General features: G+C 43.8%; 1 protein-coding gene across 8 annotated transcripts in view; it reads left to right on the plus strand.

Annotated features, from left to right (window-relative positions):
- Positions 1 to 21,244, plus strand: part of kcnab2a (potassium voltage-gated channel subfamily A regulatory beta subunit 2a) — a 134,920-nt gene that overhangs the window by 78,827 nt on the left and 34,849 nt on the right. Inside the window, exon 1 of one of the 8 annotated variants that reach the window (XM_029683434.2) lies at positions 1,271 to 2,246. The exons of the other annotated variants lie outside the window; for them this stretch is intronic. Within the exon in view, the coding sequence (XP_029539294.1) occupies positions 2,029 to 2,246 (218 nt within the window). The 5' untranslated portion in view covers positions 1,271 to 2,028. Of the gene's footprint in view, positions 1 to 1,270; positions 2,247 to 21,244 lie in introns of those variants that run through there. 8 annotated transcript variants of the gene reach the window in all.

Consider the following 21,244-nt stretch of genomic DNA (forward strand, 5'->3'; position numbering starts at 1 on the left):
TCTATGGACTTTACAATGAACACATGATTGGCTGCTGTTCTGGGGAACTACGGTGAGCTTCATAGTGAAAAATAATGTGACAGACTAAATGAAAAGCAGATAGCGGTTTATCTCCTAACGTATTGCAAAAGTCGTCTGCAGATATTTAATTAAAAAGTAGCTCAAAATATTCCAATGTATTCAAAAACGTCAAATGGTTTCAGCGGTATTGACGGTATATGAAAACCATCCCGTGGGTATTTCAAAATACCCCGGTTATAGATCAATAACAGTTCCAAACCGCTCTGCCAATAACGGCTAGTTTCCCCCTCCACACTCAGACCACTCACAGACAGTCCTAGTAAAAGTCTTGCTTGGGATAGTTTTTTTTTTACATTTCTTGCCCATTTTAATGGCAGTCTATTTCAGTAAGGTACTTAATTGTTACCCAGCAATGATTTGATATAGGTATAAAAACAACTGCATTGGGCCTGTAACACCTCATGTAGGCAGTAATTGAATACAGGCTATGTTCTATCTCTGTATTGTTATTCATTCTTACTGATGTAATGAAATGATTCAAATGAATAAATATGCCCAGAATAATTTATTTTCATTTAATGGCGGTTGCCATGTTTGAGTGGGATCTGGGGAGAGACAACAATGCAGCGAACTCAGCTGTAATTCGCCTGTGACACTCCTGGCTTAGACATGCATCAGGGCAGATAAAGTTACATAATAAATATTTCATGCCCCGTTGCCCAACCCATGTGAGAGCAGTCCCCTGATCTGGGGCCAGTAGCCATTCTGCAGCACTGAGCATTCAGCCTACTCCTGAGCCTCGCTCATCTGACTCGACCAAGTTTAACTACTTGCCGCTCACTGAACTACCGGACTTGACTGGATCACACTGGACCTGAGCTGGACAACCCTAAACCTGACTGGATTTGACTGAGTCACACTGAACCTGACTGGACCACGCTGGACCACCATGAAGTAGGCCTACACTCTGCCATAGTGACTTAGCCATGCTGGAGCATAGATGAGAAGTGGATTAACAATACACTAGCCAGCCTCTCTTATGACAGCAGCTGTAGACACTGAGAGTCTCCCTCTCTTGGCCCCCTCATCTCTTCACCCCCCCCCCCCCCCCTCTATCTCTCCTGCACTCGCTACTGTAGCTCTCTCAATATTCCTCTCGATAGCATCTCTCCATATCCCTCCCTCCCTCCCTTTCTCTTTCTCCTCTTCTCCTCACTGTGCCTCTTTGCCTTGCGCGAGGCATACACATGTAAGTTTAATCCGGGAGGGATGGGAGTCTGAATGAGAGGTTGCCCTCTGATTGACACACAGATCTGCTGAGTATTCACACAACCAGGACAGCTGTTGCTGGGAACTTATTGTAAAGGAACAGAATTTTACCTCCTGGAATAGTTCATATCCTCCTGCCTCTGTCTCTTTGTGCTGATGTCTCCAGTCTCAGATCTTTGCAGCGCGAGGTGTTATCTGTAGCACTGAGCTCCAGATTAAAAGGAAATTGCAGGACGACTAAATCTGCCTGTCAGCCTCTGATTCCTACAGAAAGCGTAAGTGATACAGACGGATGAGTCGAGGATAAGCCAGTCGGGACTGCAAAGGAAGATTCATTAAACTGCTTCACTCTTCATGGGACGCTGTACTTATTTTTTGGAGAGTGCATCTTCGTCTGTTTTTGTGTCTGTGCCGGGACCGGGACGGTGTTCATGTGCCTGCAGTCTACAGCGGCCGGGTGTTGTTTTCTGAAGAAGACAGAGCACACAGGCTGAGGCAGTGTTGAAGCAGGACACAACTCTCCTCGCTCCTCTCCTTTTCTCTTTTCTCTGCAGACATAACTGCCCACCCTGACACTGACAGCTGGGGGTGTTGGTGTGCTCTGTGCACAGATAGCTTGACCTGACCAAGAGACTGTCCAGACGTCTTGTCGAGGCATCTTGTCGTACAGACTGACCCACCACAAGCTCTAACCAGAGCACCTTAAGCAATTCCAGGTGGCTCCCAGTCCCAGCCAGGATGCAGGTGTCGTTAGTGTGTACGGATCACAATCGTGGAGGGGTGAGCCGCAGTACAGAGGAACGGCTCAACCACCGCCAGAATGCCAACAGCCCCAACACAGGCACCCGCAGCAAGTTCAGGGCTGTGGCCATGGTGGCCCGTAGCCTTGGACAGGTCACTGTCCAGAGCCAGCCCACGTCCAGCGACCAGAGCATACGCACCGGCATGAAGTATAGGTAGGACAGACAGAATGATTTATAGGTAGGACAGACTGAATGACGTATAGGTAGGACAGACTGAATGACGTATAGGTAGGACAGACTGAATGACGTATAGACAGACTGAATGACGTATAGGTAGGACAGACAGAATGATTTATAGGTAGGACAGACTGAATGACGTATAGGTAGGACAGACTGAATGACGTATAGACAGACTGAATGACGTATAGGTAGGACAGACTAAATGACGTATAGGTAGGACAGACAGAATGATGTATAGGTAGGACAGACTGAATGACGTATAGGTAGGACAGACTAAATGACGTATAGGTAGGACAGACTAAATGACGTATAGGTAGGACAGACTGAATGACGTATAGGTAGGACAGACTAAATGACGTATAGGTAGGACAGACTAAATGACGTATAGGTAGGACAGACAGAATGACGTATAGGTAGGACAGACAGAATGACGTATAGGTAGGACAGACTGAATGACGTATAGGTAGGACAGACAGAATGACGTATAGGTAGGACAGACAGAATGACGTATAGGTAGGACAGACTAAATGACGTATAGGTAGGACAGACTGAATGACGTATAGGTAGGACAGACTGCATGACGTATAGGTAGGACAAACTGCATGACGTATAGGTAGCACAGACAGAATGACGTATAGGTAGGACAGACTAAATGACGTATAGGTAGGACAGACAGATTGACGTATAGGTAGGACAGACTGAATGACGTATAGGTAGGACAGACTGAATAACGTATAGGTAGGACAGACTGAATGACGTATAGGTAGCACAGACAGATTGACGTATAGGTAGGACAGACTGAATGACGTATAGACAGACTGAATGACGTATAGGTAGGACAGACTAAATGACGTATAGGTAGGACAGACAGAATGATGTATAGGTAGGACAGACTGAATGACGTATAGGTAGGACAGACTAAATGACGTATAGGTAGGACAGACTAAATGACGTATAGGTAGGACAGACTGAATGACGTATAGGTAGGACAGACTAAATGACGTATAGGTAGGACAGACTAAATGACGTATAGGTAGGACAGACAGAATGACGTATAGGTAGGACAGACAGAATGACGTATAGGTAGGACAGACTGAATGACGTATAGGTAGGACAGACAGAATGACGTATAGGTAGGACAGACAGAATGACGTATAGGTAGGACAGACTAAATGACGTATAGGTAGGACAGACTGAATGACGTATAGGTAGGACAGACTGCATGACGTATAGGTAGGACAAACTGCATGACGTATAGGTAGCACAGACAGAATGACGTATAGGTAGGACAGACTAAATGACGTATAGGTAGGACAGACAGATTGACGTATAGGTAGGACAGACTGAATGACGTATAGGTAGGACAGACTGAATAACGTATAGGTAGGACAGACTGAATGACGTATAGGTAGCACAGACAGAATGACGTATAGGTAGGACAGACAGAATGACGTATAGGTAGGACAGACAGAATGACGTATAGGTAGGACAGACTGAATAACGTATAGGTAGGACAGACTGAATAACGTATAGGTAGGACAGACTAAATGACGTATAGGTAGGACAGACAGATTGACGTATAGGTAGGACAGACTGAATGACGTATAGGTAGGACAGACAGAATGACGTATAGGTAGGACAGACAGAATGACGTATAGGTAGGACAGACAGAATGACGTATAGGTAGGACAGACAGAATGACGTATAGGTAGGACAGACAGAATGACGTATAGGTAGCACAGACAGAATGACGTATAGGTAGCACAGACAGAATGACGTATAGGTAGCACAGACAGAATGACGTATAGGTAGCACAGACAGAATGACGTATAGGTAGGACAGACAGAATGACGTATAGGTAGGACAGACAGAATGACGTATAGGTAGGACAGACAGAATGACGTATAGGTAGGACAGACAGAATGACGTATAGGTAGGACAGACTAAATGACGTATAGGTAGGACAGACTAAATGACGTATAGGTAGGACAGACTAAATGACGTATAGGTAGCACAGACTAAATGACGTATAGGTAGCACAGACAGAATGACGTATAGGTAGGACAGACAGAATGACGTATAGGTAGGACAGACAGAATGACGTATAGGTAGGACAGACTGCATGACGTATAGGTAGCACAGACTAAATGACGTATAGGTAGGACAGACTAAATTACGTATAGGTAGGACAGACTGAATGACGTATAGGTAGGACAGACTGCATGACGTATAGGTAGGACAGACTGCATGACGTATAGGTAGCACAGACAGAATGACGTATAGGTAGGACAGACAGAATGACGTATAGGTAGGACAGACAGAATGACGTATAGGTAGGACAGACTAAATGACGTATAGGTAGGACAGACTAAATGACGTATAGGTAGCACAGACTAAATGACGTATAGGTAGGACAGACAGAATGACGTATAGGTAGGACAGACAGAATGACGTATAGGTAGGACAGACAGAATGACGTATAGGTAGGACAGACAGAATGACGTATAGGTAGGACAGACTGCATGACGTATAGGTAGCACAGACTGAATGACGTATAGGTAGCACAGACAGAATGACGTATAGGTAGGACAGACTAAATGACGTATAGGTAGCACAGACAGAATGACGTATAGGTAGCACAGACAGAATGACGTATAGGTAGCACAGACAGAATGACGTATAGGTAGGACAGACAGAATGACGTATAGGTAGGACAGACAGAATGACGTATAGGTAGGACAGACTGCATGACGTATAGGTAGGACAGACTGAATGACGTATAGGTAGGACAGACTGCATGACGTATAGGTAGCCCAGACAGAATGACGTATAGGTAGCACAGACAGAATGACGTATAGGTAGGACAGACAGAATGACGTATAGGTAGGACAGACAGAATGACGTATAGGTAGGACAGACAGAATGACGTATAGGTAGGACAGACAGAATGACGTATAGGTAGGACAGACAGAATGACGTATAGGTAGGACAGACTGCATGACGTATAGGTAGCACAGACAGAATGACGTATAGGTAGCACAGACTAAATGACGTATAGGTAGCACAGACAGAATGACGTATAGGTAGGACAGACTAAATGACGTATAGGTAGGACAGACAGAATGACGTATAGGTAGGACAGACTAAATGACGTATAGGTTTAATGTTTGATTTGTTACATTAAATAATTCAGTAATGAATAAGAAAAAATTAGGTCGATCATTTTTATCGCCAGTAAGAAACTGCTCGCCACTGGCTGTTAACAGCTGAGAACTGCTGGCTAATTGGCAGGCACAAAAACAGTTCGGACAACTTCGGGAGAACAGGGCCTGATGCATAAATTGTTCATTTTCCCCTTAAAGTTTCCTTAACTTTAAGTCAGTAGCACAAAACATTTTAATGCAAATTTCCTTCTTAAATTAAGTGAAAGTTAAGGGTGCCCATGAGGTCCCTTAAAGCTTTTTGGGCAACCCGACCAAATGCACATAGATATGCCATTCTCATGGAAAGTAAGTCTAAGAAACGGTAGTTCTGTTTTATGTGCGCTGTTGCTATGCTCCATGTTCTTAATTTTCGTTTTTGCGTCTTACTTTCGGTTTTGTACACCAGCTTCAAACAGCTGAAAATACTATATTTTTGGTTATGGAAAATATATTTCACAGCGGTTTAGATGGTACAATGATTCTCTACACCAGGCCTTGGCAATTCCAGTCCTCGGAGGCCTGCTTGGTGTCACACTTTTCTCCCATCCCTAGCAAACACACCTGATATAAACTAATTGCATTTTTAACTGAAGATCACGATTAGTTGATTATTGGAGTCAGGTGTGTTAGCTGGGGCTGGGCAAGCTTGTTTTGTCACATAGATACTGAAATTAGGCATACTATTAGAATTTTTTACAACCAGGAAATGGCAGAACGATTTCTGCATGGTGCATCTAAATTCAGTATGGATATAAATCTAAACTGCTTTTGTGGTGAATGTTGCTTTCCTCTGGTTTTGGTTTAAAAGGACAACAGCCAGCTACTTAGCTAAACAATGGAAGGTGCACAATCCATGGCTATAAAGCTAGCTAACTACCTACTCTAAGTTAGCATGACGTGCTAGAAAGTAATAGAAACAAGTTGAGTAAAAAATTACTAAAATAAATGCAATTTATTATCTTCTGAATCAATTTGTTTCTCCTGTTTTAAATGTAAAAGTTATATCTTGTGTTCTACCAAAATAAATGCGATCTCTGACAAACGTTCAGTCTGAATCAGGTCGTCTCCATGGTAACCAGAGATTCTTTCTGCGGTATATACTTTCAAACTACCGCAAAACCCTTAAATTAGGCCATTACCTAAAGAAATGTTAAAGGGGCTCTATGCAACACCCTTAAACAATTCCCTTAGGTAAGGGAAATTATTCCTTAAAGTAAACCTTTAAGGGAAACATTTAAGATGTTTTATGAAACCGGGCCCAGACCCCTAGAAATCGGCAGTGGCGAAATTTGCTGGCGAAAGTAAGATTGCTGAAAATACACAGTCAAAAAGGAGAATAATTATTCTGTCAAGGAAAAGTTTGCACATGAAACATTTTTATAGAGCCATACTAAGACAAAATAACCATGACACATTGTTTAAATGATACACAGTGTGGGAAATTAAGATATGTATTAAACAATTAACTATACAAATGAGCAAAAGCTATGTGCATTAAGGAAATAAACGCCTGGCTAAAATAGAAGCCTGTCTTTAATAAGCGCCTGTTGTGTTGAGTGAATTAAAGAAAATGAATTGAAGTTTTACGTTATGTCAATATATATTTTTTTTGTCATTGTTTTGGCGTCAAACTGGTGCCAGTTGTGGAAAAAGTTCATACTTGGGAGTGACAGGGTAGCCTAGTGGTTAGAGCGTTGGACTAGCAACTTAAAGGTTGCAAGTTCAAATCCCCGAGCTGACAAGATACAAATCGGTCGTTCTGCCCCTGAACAGGCAGTTAACCCCCCCTAGGCCATCATTGAAAATAAGAATTTGTTCTTTGTTCTTGCCTGACTTGCCTTGTTAAATAAAGGTACAGTGGGGCAAAAAAGTATTTAGTCAGCCACCAATTGTGCAAGTTCTCCCACTTAAAAAGATGAGAGAGGCCTGTAATTTTCATCATAGGTACACTTCAACTATGACAGACAAAATGAGGGGGAAAAATCCAGAAAATCACATTGTAGGATTTTTAATGAATTTATTTGCAAATTATGGTGGAAAATAAGTATTTGGTCACCTACAAACAAGCAAGATTTATGGCTCTCTTAAGTGTGCTTTCAATTCTATATAAATCACAGACAGTATCACCAGCAAAGCACCATCACACCACCCCCTCCATGCTTCACGGTCACCTACTCTTCGTCTCACAAAGACACAGCAGTGGGAACCAAAAATCTCAAATTTGGACTCAGACCACAGGACAGATTTCCACCGGTCTAATGTCCATTGCTCGTGTTTCTTGGCCCAAGCAGGTCTCTTCTTCTTATTGGTGTCCTTTAGTAGTGGTTTCTTTGCATAAATTCAACCATTATGGTCTGATTCACGCAGTCTCCTCAGTTGATGTCTGTTACTTGAACTCTGAAGCATTTATTTGGGTTGCAATCTGAGGTGCAGTTAATTGCCTGAGGTTGGTAACTCTAATGGACTTATCCTCAGCAGCAGAGGTAACTCTGGGTCTTCCTTTCCTCTGGCGGTCCTCATGAGAACCAGTTTTATCATAGCGCTTGATGGTTTTTGCGACAGTTTTTGCGACAGCATTTGAAGAAACTTTCAAAGTTCTTGAAATGTTCCAGATTGACTGACATTTATGCCTTAAAGTGATGATGGACTGTCATTTCTCTTTGCTTATTTGAACTGTTCTTACCATAATATGGACTTGGTCTTTTACCAAGTAGGGCTATCTTCTGTATACCTGTATACCACCCCTACCTTGTCACAACACAACTGATTGACTCAAATGCATTAAGAAGGAAAGACATTCCACAAATTAACTTTTAATAAGGCACACCTGTTAATTGAAATGCATTCCAGGTGACTACCTCATGAAGCTGGTTGAGAGAATGCCAAACGTGCACAAAACTGTCATCAAGGCAAAGGGTGGCTACGTTGAAGAATCTCAAATATAATAATAATGATTTGTTTAACAACTTTTTAGGTTATTACATGATTCCATATGTGTTATTTCATAGTTTTGATATCTTAACTATTATTCTACAATATAGAAAATAGTAAAAATAAAGACAAACCTTTGAATGAGTTGGTGTGTCCAAATGTTTGACTGGTACTGTATATGAATACATTTTTTACAAGTTATTTAAGTATAAATTACCAAGTTACGATAGATTGACAGATTTTCTGTTAATTACCAAACTTACTAAAGGTTCCGGTAACTTTGGGAAATTACCGGTAGCTTTGCAACCCTAGGAAGGACAGACCATAGACCACAGGTGTCAAACTAATTCCACGGAGGGCCAAGTGTCTGCAGATTTTCTCTCCTCCCTACTTGATTTATGAATTAGTCACTAATTAGTAACTAACTCCCCACACCTGGTTGTCTACAGCTTAATTTAAATGAAAAAACAAAAACCTGCAAACACTATGGCCTCCATGGAATGAGTCTGACACCCCTGCCATAGGCACAGACCATAGTCACTGTAGACCTGATACAGAGAATGTGGGTAATGACATTAGGATAGACTTAATTACTGGGTGAAAGCACAGTATGGAAGATCGAAACCTGGATATCTGATGGTGATTTACGAAAATGGGACTATGGTATATAGATAATATATGTTTACTGGTATCAGATTGCATACAGGAAGAAGGGTTTCATGCTGAGTTCTTTCCCCCCCTTTACTGCTCCTTTTGCATAATTATTAATAGATTACATGCCATCCTCTAAATGTTGTATGGATATGATTGATGTGAATTGGAATTGCTCAGACATATTTGAATTGATGGATATGCATAACACAGCACAAATCATTCATATTGTTATGTTTCTGGTCTGTTCTGTATTTGGCAGTAAGCAGTATATGAAAATCAGGCTTGTCGGTACAATTATTCTTCAAACAGCTCCTTACTCTAAAATGTCATGTGCTGCCTTCTAAAGCTTTAATAGTTTGGGATTGATGGTAGTTGTTCTCTTAAATTATTATAACCTAATTTTCCCCTGGCAACCTATATTAATAATTATTCTGTGCACAGTGGACTGCAGCCTGAACCTCTCAGTAAAGATCAGTCCATCATCAGCAACTCTCTGTTCTAGTGGTTTGAATAAGATGTAAAAAAATATTTTCAACTTCTCAACTAACACCTACACTCCATTAGTTCTGTTCTATGTTAGGCTGTATTTAAGACTCAAAAAGGAAGCTGAGCTGTGTTTCTATTATAACAGAACAGAGCCACGAATGGACCTATTTAGTACAAATGTCTACTGTGTTCTTAAAAATAAAAAATAGATGGCAAACTATTCACATTTTAAAGGTGGTATTTACTTGCATAAACACATGGCAAATGGTTTGTGTGAGGTGAATAATTAGTCATTACAGCTTCTTCATATAAGCTGACAGTACTTGGGAAGCTAGGGGGGGTGGTTGTCAAATGAAATGCCTTAAACCCACAGTCTAGGCTAAATGTCTATGGCTTCCTTAAGTTAAATTGATCTGCATTGCCAGTGAATTCCCTTTTGCATTGCTGCAGCACTCAGATAAACTGCAGATGTTTGCAGGAACAGGAGGAGTCTTTGTTAAGCTCAGTGTTTCAGGATATTCTTATTTACCAATCCTCAACTTCCACTCTAGCTGCTTCTGAATATCAGTCCACTGTTTAGCAATTGCTTTAACTGCAATTAAGGGAGGGTGCACTGAAAACTTATATGAACGGGCCAGATGTTGAATGGACCCGATTTTCAAAGTCTGAATGTGCAGAAGCAGCTGATATGATATGCTGGCGGCTGCTTAGTCATGTTGACCGACACCATGATAATCAGGTTGAAAGGCCAAGTCAAAAACGTGATTTTCCTGTGTTTTATAAATATATCCACACTGAGGTTGGAATAATAATGTGCAGTTGTGAAAATTATGCTAATTTCCTTTTAGTGTAAGAGCTATTTTGGTGGGATGGAGTTTTGGCCTTCCATGGTGACATCACCATGCAGTAAATTAGTTAATAGACCAATAAGAAAGAGTTCCTAACCTCTGCCAATAACAGTTCATTCAGTTTTCCCCTCCCTACTCAGACCACTCCCAGACAGTCCTAGCTAAATTCTTGCTTGCCCTTATCTTCTAAGAATTTATTTTTTGTTTGTTTCAAATTAAATGGTCAAAAATAATAACAGTATGGTAATCAGCTCAAGGCAAAAAAAAGTGTGTGTGTGTGCGCACGTGTTGAGCATTTCCTGGCTGTGAACATGTTTTTGATTGTGTGTGTGTGTATGTGTGCGTGTGTGTAGCGTAGCGTAGTGTTAGCCCTGTGCCCAGGAGGGTGCAGGCTGGGCTACTCTGTGCTCTTGTCAGTGTGCATTTCCCTGACGTGCCCCTTGACGTAAACTCTCCAGTGCTACAGAGCAGAGAACTGGGCCACTACACTCTCCAATTTCACATTTCAGCACAGGACCCAATGTACATGGGAGACCCCTCGCTCTGTGTTACAACATAGAATAGCAGGCGTATGGGTCACACTGCAGCTAATTTCAATTCTGTTTAATTTGTATTTTCCTTCTGCAAAATCATCTCACAGTGGATCAAACAGAGCCTCACTACTCAATCTCCTAAAAGAAACACAAGCTTTCCAAGCATAATGAAATTCTGTTTCTACTCATTAAGCACAGAACCCATGTAGTCAGTCTGTAGTCCTCTCTAGTGGGTATTTCTCTAGAGTTGAATGTGTAATGTGGGGGGACAGACAGGTGTGCTGATGGAGACCCAGGCCAGGTGAAATTAAACCATAAAGATGGAGGAAGAACAGCTTTATAGTATTGTCCGGCTAACCTGTGCTTGACCTTGACCAGGAAGTCCCCAGGAGAGATTTCGGAAAAACCTTGTAGATATTGCTGCCTGCTCATTATGACTGGAGAAGAATCCCACCGTACCTTCTCCGTTGTGCAATCCGGTTTCAAGCTGGTCACAGGTGCAGCTCAGCCACGCTCAAGGTACTAAACGATATCATAACCGCCATCGCTAAAAGACAATACTGTGCAGCCATCTTCATCGACCTGGCCAAGGCTTTCGACTCTATCAATCACTGTATTCTTATCGGCAAATTCAATAGCCTTGGTTTCTCAAATGACTGCCTCGCCTGGTTCACCAACTACTTCGCAGACAGAGTTCAGTGTGTCAAATCGGAGGGCCTGTTGTCCGGAACTCTGGCAGTCTCTATGGGGGTACCACAGGGTTCAATTCTCGAGCTGTATATGTCAATGATGTCGCTCTTGCTGCGGGTGATTCCCTGATCCACCTCTACGCAGACGACACCATTCTGTATACATCTGGCCCTTTGGTCAATGTGTTAACTAACCTCCAAACAAGCTTCAATGTCATACAACACTCCTTCCGTGGCCTCCAACTGCTCTTAAACGCTAGTAAAACCAAATGCATGCTTTTTAACCGCTCGCTGCCCGCACCCGCCCGACTAGCATCACTACCCTGGACGGTTCTGACCTAGAATATGTAGACAACTACAAATACCTAGGTGTCTGGCTAGACTGTAAACTCTCCTTCCAGATTCATATTAAACATCTCCAATGCAAAATCAAATCTAGAATCGGCTTTCTATTTCGCAACAAAGCCTCCTTCACTCACACTGCCAAACATACCCTAGTAAAACTGACTATCCTACGGATCCTCAACTTCTGCGACGCCATCTACAAAATAGCTTCCAAAACTCTACTTAGCAAACTGGATGCAGTCTATCACAGTGCCATCCGTTTTGTTACCAAAGCCCCTTATACCACCCACCACTGCGACCTGTATGCTCTAGTCGGCTGGCCCTCGCTACATATTCGTCGCCAGACCCACTGGCTCCAGGTCATCTACAAGTTTATGCTAGGTAAATCTCCGCCTTATCTCAGCTCACTGTTCACGATAACAGCACCCACCCGTAGCACGCGCTCCAGCAGGTATATCTTACTGGTCATCCCCAAAGCCAACACCTCGTTTGGCCGCCTTTCCTTCCAGTTCTCTGTTGCCAGTGACTGGAACGAATTGCATAAATCGCTGAAGCTGGAGACTTTTATATTTCCCTCACTAACTTTAAACATCAGCTATCTGAGCAGCTAACCGATCACTGCAGCTGTACATAGTCCATCTGTAAATACCTCATCCTCATGTTTTATTTACTTTTCTGCTCTTTTGCACACCTGTATCTCTACTTGCACATCATCATCTGCTCATTTTTCACTCCAGTGTTAATCTGCTAAATTGTAATTACTTCACTACTATGGCCTATTTATTTCCTACCTCCTCATGCACACACTGTATATATACTTTTTTTCTATTGTGTTATTGACTGTACGCTTGTTTATTCCATGTGTAACTCCGTGTTGTTGTTTGCTTCGCACTGCTTTGCTTTATTTTGGCCAGATCGCAGTTATAAATGAGAACTGGTTCTCAACTAGCCTACCGGGTTAAATAAAGGTGAAATAAAAATAAAATTTTAATTAAAAAATGCCATGATCTGAAGATAACAGATCCATTCCTGGGGGCAGCAGGCTGTTCACTTGAGGTTGACCTCCCCATAGAAATGGAATGAATAAGTCCATGATGGCATAATGGGTGAACTAGCAGCTATTTTGAGTGTACCCATGTCAGGGAGTAAAAGAAGGAAGTGTACCCTTCAATCTGTTCTGTGATTTGACTCAAGACATTTCCAAAAATTAATTCCATTGCATGAGCCACATGAGTTAGAATAATTTTAATTAACATTCCAAAATACCATGGACGTTATTGTGTCACAATACCAGGTGAGGATGATGTCTCCGATGTAACGCACAGCGTTGAGATTGCCTGCAATGACAACAAACTCAGTCCGATGATGCTGTGACACACCGCCCCAGATCATGACGGACCCTCCACCTCCAAATTGATCCTGCTCCAGAGTACAGGCCTCAGTGTTATGCTCATTCCTCCGATGATAAACGCGAATCCGACCAACTCCCCTGGTGAGACAAAACCGCGACTCGTCAGCAAAGAGCACTGGCCAGTCCTGTCTGGTCCAGCGACGGTGGGTTTGTGTCCATAGGCGACGCTGTTGCCGGTGATGTCTGGTGAGGATCTGCCTTACAACAGGCTTACAAGCCCTCAGTCCAGCCTCTCTCAGCCTATTGCGGACAGTCTGAGCACTGATGGAGGGATTGTGCGTTCCTGGTGTAACTCGGGCAGTTGTTGTTGCCATCCTGTACCTGTCCCGCAGGTGTGATGTTCAGATGTACCGATCCTGTGCAGGTGTTGTTACACGTGGTCTGCCACTGCGAGGACAATCAGCTGTCTGTCCTGTCTCCCTGTAGCGCTGTCTTAGACGTCTCACAGTACGGACATTGCAATTTATTGTCCTGACCACATCTGCAGTCCTCATGCCTCCTTGCAGCATGCCTAAGGCACGTTCACACAGATGAGCAGGGACCCTGGGCATCTTTCTTTTGTTGTTTTTCAAAGTCAGTAGAAAGGCCTCTTTAGTGTCCTGAGTTTTCATAACTGTGACCTTAATTGCCTACCGTCTGTAAGCTGTTAGTGTCTAAACGACCGTTCCACAGGTGCATGTTCATTTTTTATGGTTCATTGAACAAGCATGGGAAACATTGTTTAAACCCTTTACAATGAATATCTGTGAAGTAATTTGGATTTTTATTAATTATCTTTGAAAGACAGGGTCCTGAAAAGGGGATGTTTCTTTTTTTGATGAGTTTATGTCACCTAGTTGCTAGAGGGAGTATTCAGCATTGAGTGTGTGAACTGGTGTTGTTAGCATCTCTGCCTTTTAGTTTCATATGGATTGATTTGAGACGGGTACAGCCAGCAAGCAGACTCTACCTAGCTAACTTTCATGCACATTTCGAACTTCATAAATACGGATTCAACCGGCACAGAACACCTTAGCTAGCTAGTGAAGACTTGCTCATGGGAAAAAAAGTCAATATTAGCTACAGGTTTAAGGTTTTGGTAAGATTAACTCAGACTCTTTTGAGGATGAATGGTGGTTCAGTGGATGATGTCACCTTTGGTAACATTTTCGAATGTTAAGACCGCATATTGTTGCCAAACTTTATTTTTAGCTATCCCATGAGTGTTTGTGAGTTATCAGACAGATCTGATTTGATACAATGGAGTGTACCCATGAGTTTATCAGTCAAATTGTCATGGTTAGATTCTTCCAAGCACATTCTATTCATTCTTTTTCTATGGATCTCCTTCTCCCTTGCCCACAAGGCCAAGCCAAGCATCCAAGTGCAACAAGGTTCACCAGAGTCTGAGCTTCTCCCTTATGTGACAGTGGGCCTGTATGACATGACTGGTTAATATCTCCACCTCCCCTCACTACTATCCAGCCTGTGTCTCATCCTCCTCCTCCCAATGGCTTTAGTCAGGACTGAATTAACACAAAATGGCTTACGATTATGTAAAGCAGCCGTCTCCGCTTCTCAGGGAAACGGTAGAATATCCGACTGGCTGGCAGGGCAGGTAGGTAGTCCGTCCTATAAGATCTAGAGGCCCTCTTTTCTCAGCCCAGCTTCATCTGTTTCTCTTTTCTCAGCCCATCTTCATCTGTTTGTCTTTCTTTTCTCAGCCCAGCTTCATTTGTTTCTCTCTTTTCTCAGCCCAGCTTCATCTGTTTCTCTCTTTTCTCAGCCCAGCTCCATATGTTTCTCTCTTTTCTCAGCCCAGCTCCATATGTTTCTCTCTTTTCTCAGACCAGCTTCATCTGTTTCTCTCTTTTCTTAGCCCAGCTTCATTTTTTCTCTCTCTTTTCTCAGCCCAGCTTCATCTGTTTCTCTCTTTTCTCAGCCCAGCTTCATTTGTTTCTCTCTCTTTTCTCAGCCCAGCCTTATCTGTTTCTCTCTCTTTTCTCAGCCCAGCTTTATCTGTTTCTCTCTCTTTTCTCAGCCCAGCTTCATTTGTTTCTCTCGCTTTTCTCAGCCCAGCTTCATTTGTTTCTCGCTTTTCTCAGCCCAGCTTCATTTGTTTCTCGCTTTTCTCAGCCCAGCTTAATCTGTTTCTCTCTTTTCTCAGCCCAGCTTCATTTGTTTCTCTCGCTTTTCTCATCCCAGCTTCATTTGTTTCTCTCGCTTTTCTCAGCCCAGCATAATTTGTTTCTCTCTCTTTTCTCAGCCCAGCTTCATTTGTTTCTCTCTCCTTTCTCAGCCCAGCTTCATTTGTTTCTCTCTCCTTTCTCAGCCCAGCTTCATCTGTTTCTCTCTCTTTTCTCAGCCCAGCTTAATTTGTTTCTCTCTCTCTACTCTGGCCACCATTCCCTAGAGGCTGGTCTTAGAACAGCCCAATGAACAGCAAAGAGGCTGGGACTGAATATCCACAGCCAGACAATGGACCGTTCATTATGTGTTTAAACTCTTGAGTTGACTTTAAGTGGAGGTTATTTGAAGCTGTTTTCTGAAATACAATAAGGTATTTGTGACTTGGGTTTTGATAGGCAAGCAGTAGAGGCTTGTCCCTGTTTTTACATCATTTACTGCAGTGGCCATGTAAATGTGAGGAGGAGCTGACTTGCTTTTCCCTGCAGGATATACAGTGGGGAGAACAAGTATTTGATACACTGCCGATTTTGCAGGTTTTCCTACTTACAAAGCATGTAAAGTCTGTCATTTTTATCATAGGTACACTTCAACTGTGAGAGACGGAATCTAAAACAAAAATCCAGAAAATCACATTGTATGATTTTTATGTAATTCATTTGCATTTTATTGCATGACAAGATCCTTCAGGTTTCGGGGCTGTCACTGGGAAATACGGACTTTCAGCTCCCTCCAAAGATTTTCTATTGGGTTCAGGTCTGGAGACTGGCTAGGCCACTCCAGGACCTTGAGATGCTTCTTACGGAGTCACTCCTTAGTTGCCCTGGCTGTGTGTTTCGGGTTGTTGTCATGCTGGAAGACCCAGCCACGACCCATCTCCAATGCTCTTACTGAGGGAAGGAGGTTGTTGGCCAAGATCTCGCGATACATGGCTCCATCCATCCTCCCCTCAATACGGTGCAGTCGTCCTGTCCCCTTTGCAGAAAAGCATCCCCAAAGAATGATGTTTCCACCTCCATGCTTCGCGGTTGGGATGGTGTTCTTGGGGTTGTACTCATCCTTCTTCTTCCTCCAAACACGTCGAGTGGAGTTTAGACCAAAAAGCTCTATTTTTGTCTCATCAGACCACACGACCTTCTCCCATTCCTCCTCTGGATCATCCAGATGGTCATTGGCAAACTTCAGACGGGCCTGGACATGCGCTGGCTTGAGCAGGGGGACCTTGCGTGCACTGCAGGATTTTAATCCATGACGGCGTAGTGTGTTACTAATGGTTTTCTTTGAGACTGTGGTCCCAGCTCTCTTCAGGTCATTGACCAGGTCCTGCCGTGTAGTTCTGGGCTGATCCCTCACCTTCCTCATGATCATTGATGCCCCATGAGGTGAGATCTTGCATGGAGCCCCAGACCAAGGGTGATTGACCGTCATCTTGAACTTCTTCCATTTTCTAATAATTGCGCCAACAGTTGCTGCCTTCTCACCAAGCTGCTTGCCTATTGTCCTGTAGCCCATCTCAGCCTTGTGCAGGTCTACAATTTTATCCCTGATGTCCTTACACAGCTCTCTGTTCTTGGCCATTGTGGAGAGGTTGCAGTCTGTTTGATTGAGTGTGTGGACAGGTGTCTTTTATACAGGTAACGGGTTCAAACAGGTGCAGTTAATTTTTTTCTCTTTTTTTTCACCTTTATTTAACCAGGTAGGCTAGTTGAGAACAAGTTCTCATTTGCAACTGCGACCTGGCCAAGATAAAACATAGCAGTGTGAACAGACAACACAGAGTTACACATGGAGTAAACAATTAACAAGTCAATAACACAGTAGAAAAAAAAGGGAGTCTATATACATTGTGTGCAAAAGGCATGAGGAGGTAGGCGAATAATTACAATTTTGCAGATTAACACTGGAGTGATAAATGATCAGATGGTCATGTACAGGTAGAGATATTGGTGTGCAAAAGAGCAGAAAAGTAAATAAATAAAAACAGTATGGGGATGAGGTAGGTAAAAATGGGTGGGTTATTTACCGATAGACTATGTACAGCTGCAGCGATCGGTTAGCTGCTCAGATAGCAGATGTTTGAAGTTGGTGAGGGAGATAAAAGTCTCCAACTTCAGCGATTTTTGCAATTCGTTCCAGTCACAGGCAGCAGAGAACTGGAACGAAAGGCGGCCAAATGAGGTGTTGGCTTTAGGGATGATCAGTGAGATACACCTGCTGGAGCGCGTGCTATGGGTGGGTGTTGCCATCGTGACCAGTGAACTGAGATAAGGCGGAGCTTTACCTAGCATGAACTTGTAGATGACCTGGAGCCAGTGGGTCTGGCGACGAATATGTAACGAGGGCCAGCCGACTAGAGCATACAGGTCGCAGTGGTGGGTGGTATAAGGTGCTTTAGTGACAAAACGGATGGCACTGTGATAAACTGCATCCAGTTTGCTGAGTAGAGTGTTGGAAGCAATTTTGTAGATGACATCGCCGAAGTCGAGGATCGGTAGGATAGTCAGTTTTACTAGGGTAAGTTTGGCGGCGTGAGTGAAGGAGGCTTTGTTGCGGAATAGAAAGCCGACTCTAGATTTGATTTCCGATTGGAGATGTTTGATATGAGTCTGGAAGGAGAGTTTACAGTCTAGCCAGACACCTAGGTACTTATAGATGTCCACATATTCAAGGTCGGAACCATCCAAGGTGGTGATGCTAGTCAGGCGTGCGGGTGCAGGCAGCGAACGGTTGAAAAGCATGCATTTGGTTTTACTAGCGTTTAAGAGCAGTTGGAGGCCACGGAAGGAGTGTTGTATGGCATTGAAGCTCGTTTGGAGGTTAGATAGCACAGTGTCCAAGGACGGGCCGGAGGTATATAGAATGGTGTCGTCTGCGTAGAGGTGGATCAGGGAATCACCCGCAGCAAGAGCAACATCATTGATATATACAGAGAAAAGAGTCGGCCCGAGAATTGAACCCTGTGGCACCCCCATAGAGACTGCCAGAGGACCGGACAGCATGCCCTCCGATTTGACACACAGAAGTCTGTCTGCAAAGTAGTTGGTGAACCAGGCAAGGCAGTCATCAGAAAAACCGAGGCTACTGAGTCTGCCGATAAGAATGTGGTGATTGACAGAGTCGAAAGCCTTGGCAAGGTCGATGAAGACGGTATTTTATTGATGGCGGTTATGATATCGTTTAGTACCTTGAGCGTGGCTGATACAGGTAATGAGTGGAGAACAGGAGGGCTTATTAAAGAAAAACTAATAGGTCTGTGAGAGCCAGAATTCTTACTGGTTGGTAGGTGATCAAATACTTATGTCATGCAATAAAATGCAAATGAATTACTTAAAAATCATACAATGTGATTTTCTGGATTTTTGTTTTAGATTCCGTCTCTCACAGTTGAAGTGTATCCTTGATAAAAAATTACAGACCTCTACATGCTTTGTAAGTAGGAAAACCTGCAAAATCGGCAGTGTATCAAATACTTGTTCTCCCCACTGTAGATAAAGATTAATTGGCTGCCAGGAATTATGACTGCTGAATGGCTCTGGACACCCAGTGTTATTGTTGTAAAGTTGAAACTGAATCAGTGCCCAGTATAACTAACGGGCAGAGTCTGTGTGTGAACTAAGCAGATGGTGTTTAAATCAAACTGCTGTGTTCAGGTGTGAGCTAGCTATCAGAGATGGAGACGCAACACCACCCTGCTCCCACCTACCTATAAAACTGATTCAGCAGTCCATCTGCATTGGCTGTTTTACATTTAACATTTACATTTAAGTCATTTAGCAGACGCTCTTATCCAGAGCGACTTTAAAGTATTGTCGTTTTTAGACTGTACCTGAGCAGATGGCAGTGTGGTATTTGTACACTTCCGGGTTGGAGCGAGCGGTCGCATCTGCACTCGGTCCGCAGGAGACTCTGCTAGCTAGCCAACAGCTAGCCAACGTCTACCGAACAGAACTTCTGCACTCAACAATCCGGTCGCATTTCGCTTCGCTCCACAGGTAGTATCACATTTTTCATTTCATTTCATTACAGTACAACGGCTTGATTTGTTTGATCGTAGCTAGCTACATAGCTAGCTACACAGCCGTCTTTGTATCTAAGATAATTGTGTAGTCTAGAGCGACTTCCTAGGTTAGTTAGCCAGCTATTGTCGTTCTTTTAACGCAACGTAACGTAATCAACACTGCTAGCTAGCCAGCTAGCCCCGAATAGCAGCACAGTAGAAACTATTACACTCAACGGAACGACTTGATTAGTGTAGTGTCAACAACGCAGCCAATGCCAACTAGCCTACTTAGTCAACAACGCAGCCTCTGCCAGCTAGCCTACTTCAGCAGTACTGTATCATTTTAATCATTTTAGTCAATAAGATTCTTGCTACGTAAGCTTAACTCTCTGAACACTCGTGACGTGTAGTCCACTTGTCATTCCAATCTCCTTTGCATTAGCGTAGCCTCTTGTGTAGCCTGTCAACTATGTGTCTGTCTATCCCTGTTCTCTCCTCTCTGCACAGACCATACAAACGCTCCACACCGCGTGGCCGCGCCACCCTAATCTGGTGGTCCCAGCGCGCACGACCCACGTGGAGTTCCAGGTCTCCGGTAGCCTCTGGAACTGCCGACTTGCCAACAAGGCAGAGTTCATCTCCGCCATGTCTCCCTCCAGTCCCTCGACTTCTTGGCACTGACGGAAACATGGATCACCACAGACAACACTGCTACTCCTACTGCTCTCTCTTCGTCTGCCCACGTGTTCTCGCACACCCGAGAGCTTCTGGTCAGCGGGGTGGTGGCACCGGGATCCTCATCTCTCCCAAGTGGTCATTCTCTCTTTCTCCTTACCCATCTGTCTATCGCCTCTCCTTTGAATTCCATGCTGTCACAGTTACCAGCCCTTTCAAGCTTAACATCCTTATCATTTATCGCCCTCCAGGTTCCTCGGAGAGTTCATCAATGAGCTTGATGCCTTGATAAGCTCCTTTCCTGAGGACGGCTCACCTCTCACAGTTCTGGGCGACTTTAACCTCCCACGCCTACCTTTGACTCATTCCTCTCTGCCTCCTTCTTTCCACTCCTCTCCTCTTTTGACCTCACCCTCTCACCTTCCCCCTACTCACAAGGCAGGAAATACGCTCGACCTCATCTTTACTAGATGCTGTTCTTCCACTAACCTCGTTGCAACTCCCCTCCAAGTCTCCGACCACTACCTTGTATCCTTTTCCCTCTCGCTCTCATCCAACACTTCCCACACTGCCCCTACTCGGATGGTATCGCGCCGTCCCAACCTTCGCTCTCTCTCCCCGCTACTCTCTCCTCTTCCATCCTATCATCTCTTCCCTCTGCTCAAACCTTCTCCAACCTATCTCCTGATTCTGCCTCCTCAACCCTCCTCTCCTCCCTTTCTGCATCCTTTGACTCTCTATGTCCCCTATCCTCCAGGCCGGCTCGGTCCTCCCCTCCCGCTCCGTGGCTCGACGACTCATTGCGAGCTCACAGAACAGGGCTCCGGGCAGCCGAGCGGAAATGGAGGAAAACTCGCCTCCCTGCGGACCTGACATCCTTTCACTCCCTCCTCTCTACATTTTCCTCTTCTCTCTCTGCTGCTAAAGCCACTTTCTACCACTCTAAATTCCAAGCATCTGCCTCTAACCCTAGGAAGCTCTTTGCAACCTTCTCCTCCCTCCTGAATCCTCCTCCCCTCCCCCCCTCCTC

This window comes from Oncorhynchus nerka, linkage group LG15, assembly GCF_034236695.1.
Source record: "Oncorhynchus nerka isolate Pitt River linkage group LG15, Oner_Uvic_2.0, whole genome shotgun sequence".
Taxonomy (NCBI): domain Eukaryota; kingdom Metazoa; phylum Chordata; class Actinopteri; order Salmoniformes; family Salmonidae; genus Oncorhynchus; species Oncorhynchus nerka.